Below are 6,088 nucleotides of genomic sequence, written 5' to 3'. Positions count from 1 at the left end.
CCGTAAAAAAAAAACTTTATCACTAGGTCAAGTTAAGCGCGAGTGGGCGTGGGGCGTGAAAAAAAGCAATTACCCCAATAAAGATCTCCCTTTGCATTTAAAGATAGGATTCTGCGATTTATATAACGAAAACCCTACGCTTTTGTTTTTACTACATCTTAAGCCCTGTGTTGAAATGTTTGCGAGACTATAATCAAGTTTAGCCTAAGCAAGCACCTTCTGAACGGCACCTCATCCCTGACTGTGAATAGTTTTTTTTTTTTTTTTTAAAGTCTTATTAATGGATTACAGGCTACCTGAATAAAATACATATTTCTGGACATTACGCTTACGATTGCTTTACGATTGGTGTTACTATTTTAGTACAACCATTTGTACATTCATTTTCATTATCGTTCTAAGTAGGTTTTGTATTGGATTGGCCATATGGGTGAGATGAAAATTTAAATTTGCTACATTACATGTTCCACCGCGTTTGCATCTAAACGTTCAGAAGCCTGTGCATTGATCAACCTGTTAGATGTTAGATCCTGCGCTGCGCAGACGGGGCAGAGCGCAGCTGCGCGCTCCCGAAATGTGCCATTAATTCTAGGGCTTCTAGAAAAAATGGTTACAGATGTGCACCCGTCTCATCTGCAATGAGGTAGAAACCTACTTTTTGTGGCGAAGCCATTTGAACCGTGACGCTCTGGCTCCTCTGAAGTTTCGACCTGAGCATATCCACCAAGCACCTGTCTACGTCCGTCAGAAGTATGTAGGTCAGTGCAGGGGCAGCCGGTAAACCGACGGTGCTATTATCAAGCATGCACATATAACCAGGTAGTGATAAAATGTCCTGAAAGTACATTTGAAAAATAAACGACATTCGCTGTTAAAGTTGTGTAAATTCTTGTTTTCATCCACACCTCTTCCCTCTGCTCCTGATGTTAATATGTCACTCACTGGTATGTAACCTAATTGTCATTTAACTGGAGGCTGTGTAGTGGTTGTGTAGACGTAGGCTACTGAGGGATAGTGTGAGATGGTCTAGGAAGGAGGGGTATATAGTAGCCTAGTGTGCTCATCACTTGGTCAGGGAGACAGACCTTCTAAACTTTAAAACTGACTGTTTATACATTAACTATTGGCTATCCAAAAGACTCCTGCCGCGACTTTATCTCTTTATCGGAGGAAAATCTCGCAGCGTGGTAGTCTGTCTGTCAGCGTTTACTAATCCCAACTGTTATAACGACAACCTGGAGAGAGAGAAAGAAGAGAGTGCAATCACCAATTATCTTGGCGCGTGGCATTTGTAGTTCAAACGGTTGGAGATCACACGTCACGAGTTTGACAGCTTCACATGCCAAATCAGGTTGTTGGGCGCGATGAATGGTCCCGGGCGTCATTCCGCCGTTTGAAGGAGATTAGCGCGCTCACCACCCCATCTCACACACATCTCCCCAAAGGTCTGGAGAACTCTCGGGACTCCCCTTCACGCGCCCTTGTCCGCGCCTTGCATCCAGAACCTACCTGCCCGCGAAATGGTAAGTATTCTGTCGCAGCCGCTGACCATTAATGCCTATTTCCAATATATATATATGTTGGTGTCAGATCTGCTTTCCGTTAGTCACTGACAGTGTTATAGTAATACTTCTCTACACGTTTCGGTACTTAAAGAGACTGTGTAAAACAGTAAGTGTAGCCTACTGCATGTGCTGTTGAATAGAATTTGAGTGAAAGGTTACTTTACATAAATCACGGGATTTGTCTTCAATCAGAGCATGCACTAGTGCAGGTGCACCTCTTTTGATTAACGGGAGTGACTCGCACTGAAAATGATGATCAAGAGCTACAGGTGCTTTTTGCGTGCAGAAAGTTCAAGGAGAATTTACATCGTGCAAGAGGGGATATGTGCGTTATTTTCATGCGAATTAGGACGATCACCAGTTAATCTATTGAATCTGGAACTGGTAACTGGGAATAATTTGTCATAACCTTTTGGTTTTCCAATCTGGATACCTGGAAATTGCACGTTTAAGAATGTTAAAGTTGGAGAATATTTTAAGAGAGTTCGGGAAATTTCTTCTCAATTGTATGATTATTATTTTTAAATCAGAATATAGTTTTAAACTATTTAATAGCAGGTGGATAGTAATGACATTCTAGTAGACTATGCATTTTAAAAAGGTTTGGAGTTGTAGGCTATAGTTTATGTATGGACAAGTAGCCTTCACTTTCTTTCCTACTCAACATATCAGTGCACAGATGCCTGTCCCGGTTTACACTTGACCGGTCTTCTCATATTGTTCTACTTATTATTCTGTTTATTCAACAGAGCACCATCCTTTCCTGCCAAGATCTGAGCTTTGTGGGGGGGCAGCGCTACAACTGCCCTTACTCCGTCTCGACGTCAGCTGACCCCAGTGTTGACGTTTCCACGGAGACGCTGGTCTCCCTCTGGGACGCCCGTCCCCGGGACAACGCAGCGTGCCAACAGCACGAGCCGCCACTGCGGGGTAAGTCCTGCAATATCCCGGGATAAGCGGCGCGAGACCATTCTGTGCGCGCTGTTGTCAAACTGGAATTTTTCCATCTGGAATTTACAAAAAAGCGCTGATGTTTTTTCGGGTCTTTGTCGAACTCGAGATGCCGAGTGGTTTCAGAATGTTTTTTTTTTCTTTCGTTCTTGAAGTTCCTTGGCAGCTAGATTCGTGCAGTATGCTGTAGAAATGCCAGCCTCAAACTGCCATTTGTTTTTCTTGTTTGTTTTTGGTCATTCATTAACTTATTGTGTATTATTAGGATTATCACCTAGACTTGTTGTTTTTCCGTTAGATTCGCAGCATTCAGACCATGGGGCGATTTCCCTGCAGACGTGGCCAGACCACCTCTCCCCGCACCTTCAAAGGAATAAACAGGTGCATGTCCAAAATCAATATTAAGGCGTGAATGGCTATTTAATTTCGTTTTTCTATTTGAATAAGAATTATATAGTTATCACCACTTCTGAAGTTACAAGCCTAATTGACTGTTATCTCCAGTCTTGCTTATGTATTTTTGTGTGTTTATGGTTTGTGGATTCACAGCTTCAGGACACTTTGATGCAGAGAGAAGAGGAACTTGCTCGACTTCATGATGAAAACAACAAGCTCAAAGAGTTCCTCAACTCCTCCTTTGTTAAATGTCTGGAGGAGAAACGAAAGGTAATGAGATATGGCATACAGTTGAATATGTTATTAGCAGTATCTTATTTTGCCTGTGTACCTTTGTAACGCATAACACATGGTAATCTGGGTATGAGACTTTACACTTTTTGTCTTTCTCCAACATTTCTATTTTGTTCACCTTTATCCCTCGCCCTCTATCAAACACCTTTATTAAATAATTTTGGGGGTTCTTTTCCCTCTCTCTCTCTCTTCCTGTAGAAGCTCCTCTACGGTCCCAGCCGCCACAGGAAGCGCCGTCAGCAGGTGTGTGCGGAGGATCGTGGTCCATGTGGGCTGGTCCCAGACGGTGTGACAAAGCGGACTTGTCGAAACCTGTCTCTGGAGTTTTGCTCGGCCGAGGAGCTGGCGACCACGCCGCCGTTGGATTCCTGGGTTCTGGAGACGCTGGGCCTGAAGGACCAGGACACCATCGATCCAGAGTCTGGCTTCGGCAGCCCCACCCTGGACCCCTCACGGCCATCTTTCAACCCAGCCTCCTCTAACTCCGTCTCCACGAGCTACATCTCCCCCTCTGCCCACTACAGCCCCCCCACGCTGGGCTCCACCTGTGACTTCAGTGCCATCATGGACTCCTCCAGCAGCTACAGCTGCAGCCTGCAGTCCTCAGGCAGCTACACCCACGATGCAGACCCTTCGTCCAGCCACGGCTCCTCCCTAAGCTCAGCCTCAGAGTTCAGCTCCAGCGTGGGGATGCCCCTGGTGTACCCCCACACCCCGACAGTGGCCCCCCAGGCCCTACACCCCGCAGGCCGTCTCCTCTCCCCTGACCTCTCTGAGCGCCTGGCCCCGGTGGCGGCCTCCACACCGCATCGCTCTCCTCAGCTGCAGTGCAGCAGCTCCCCCAGCCCTGCAGGGGGCAGTGGCGACCTGTGCTCCCCGGTACAAAGCAGGAGCGATCTGGCCTTCAGCATGCTCCTCAGTCCTCGCAATAGCGTGCGCACACACAGCTTCCCCCAGGGGCAGGCCTTTGTGCGGAAGGATGTGCAAGGTGGTTGGAACTTTACCTGGGTGCCCAAGCAGTGTTCATAGATGTTCTGCAGCTAGCGCCCTCTGTATGTGGGAGGACCAAACAGACTCATTTCTACCAGAAGTTACAGAGGCATTTGTACGCTGGGATTTGTCCTGTACTGGCTGTACAGGAACTAACATGTGTTGTGTGAGTGTTTATATGTATATTTGTGGGACAACCCCATTTTGGAGATGACTTGCCAATTAAACTGCCGGGACTGGAATGTGAATTATTTTAATGTGTGTGTGTGTGTGTGTGTGTTCTTTCTGTATTACTGTCAGTCCTAACACAAGGCATTAACAAACTTAAGACATGAACAAGGCAAAAACAAATGGTAACACTTTACTTGACAGTATTGACATAAGAGTGACATGACACTGTCATGAACCCTATCCCTAACCCTAACCCTAACCCTAACTCTAGCCCTAACCCTAACCCTAATCCTAACCCTAACTTGTTATGACAAAAACTAATGACACTTAATGACAGAAGCGTTATGTCAGAAACGTTTATGACTTGTTTATGACGTTCATGAGTCATGTCACTCTTATATCGATACTGTCAAGTAAAGTGTAATCGAACAAACTTAACACATTAGTTGACCTTGCATGTTCAGTGTGTTTATTTAGAAAGACTTAGCTCTCAGGTCAATGCTGAGAGACATTAAAAGTTACCTCTAGCATATAGATATGCTGCTATACATGCTGACGATACCACATTTTATAGGGACCAGAGTAAATGAAACAGTAAATATAAACGTCCATCATGCCTAACAAGACATTCACAAACACCCCATCCCATCTCCTGGAAGTCATCTGGCGTCTCTTCTAAGTTGGAAAGACTGCCTCATTGCTCAAAGTTCTGACATCCCTCAGTAGACTGATTCAGCTCTTCACACTCTTTCCATGGCATTGAAGCCTTGAGCTCCTGGTAAATATGTCTTGGCGATGCCAGGACTCTGTGGACCGATAAGAAAGATCTATCATTTTCATGATTGATTTTATTCCAAGTGGTTCTCCTACATATAATCTATTCAAAGCTTTAAGGCCCAGACATATTATCTTAAACTGTCAGATCACAGGTATCTAAAGAAAATTCTTGATCCCATTCTTCTTATTTTGTTTTGCTGAGAATTACTACTTTTACTAGGTGTTAAAACACATTTCTGACATCCTCACATAGCTGTTATACTACACTCTCTTTAGCCCCCTCTCTACTTGAACTAAATTATCTTCATATTTACTTTACAATGAAACAATAGCAGTGCATGCTGAGAACTACAATGTCAGGACATCTGGGTCTGATTGGTAAATGATTGGCATACAATCCCTTTCCTGATATACAATACTGCCAGTCTACAGAGCATCAAGGAAGGAAATGGTCTGCCATTAAGGAAGCATGTCAAGAGGAAAAGTAACACACACGTGTGTAATGACATGGTCTGTGTGTGTGAGAGGGAGACATGAAGGAAGCATGAACATTAACATGCAGGAGTGCAATAGGCTTAATGAGATCCATGGACGTGAGTCATGTCAAGGCCAGCAGGTTCAGCGACAGACAAGATCAATGATCCAGGCTCCAGACCTGTGCTGATCACCTGGGCCTCTGAGGTCCTTAGTGTTTTCCTTTGGAGTCTACCTGGCCATACCTCAGGCTCATACCTCATGCTCCATCAGTGCAGGTGAACACAAACAAACAAGACAACAAGGAAGCACAGATGGACCTGATGGAGTGAGCTATGGTCAGCTTCCAGCCTTTGTTGACTATAGGAAATCAAGACCCGAACTGATGCAGCCACACACTGTCTGAGAAATATTAATGAGTGACCCACAGCCTTAGATGGGAAAGAAATGTTAATAAAACATCTACTAAG

At 44.8% G+C, this 6,088-nt stretch overlaps 1 protein-coding gene across 1 annotated transcript in view; it reads left to right on the top strand.

Moving 5' to 3' along the window:
* gmnc (geminin coiled-coil domain containing) overlaps positions 1-4,235 on the top strand; it is a 10,768-nt gene extending 6,533 nt beyond the window's left edge. Inside the window, exons 5-8 of the mRNA XM_076281748.1 lie at positions 2,315-2,495; positions 2,815-2,897; positions 3,066-3,182; positions 3,405-4,235. Of these exons, the coding sequence (XP_076137863.1) occupies positions 2,315-2,495; positions 2,815-2,897; positions 3,066-3,182; positions 3,405-4,235 (1,212 nt within the window). The remainder of the gene's footprint in view (positions 1-2,314; positions 2,496-2,814; positions 2,898-3,065; positions 3,183-3,404) is intronic.
* The last annotated feature ends 1,853 nt before the right edge of the window (positions 4,236-6,088 follow it).

Source organism: Alosa pseudoharengus, unplaced genomic scaffold (assembly GCF_046254945.1).
Source record: "Alosa pseudoharengus isolate Yale_2024_CS ecotype anadromous, Long Island Sound unplaced genomic scaffold, YU_APseudo_1.1 YU_APseudo_1.1_scf_13, whole genome shotgun sequence".
Taxonomy (NCBI): domain Eukaryota; kingdom Metazoa; phylum Chordata; class Actinopteri; order Clupeiformes; family Clupeidae; genus Alosa; species Alosa pseudoharengus.
Note: the sequence above shows the minus strand (reverse complement) of the source record. Positions and strands in the feature narration are given on the sequence as shown.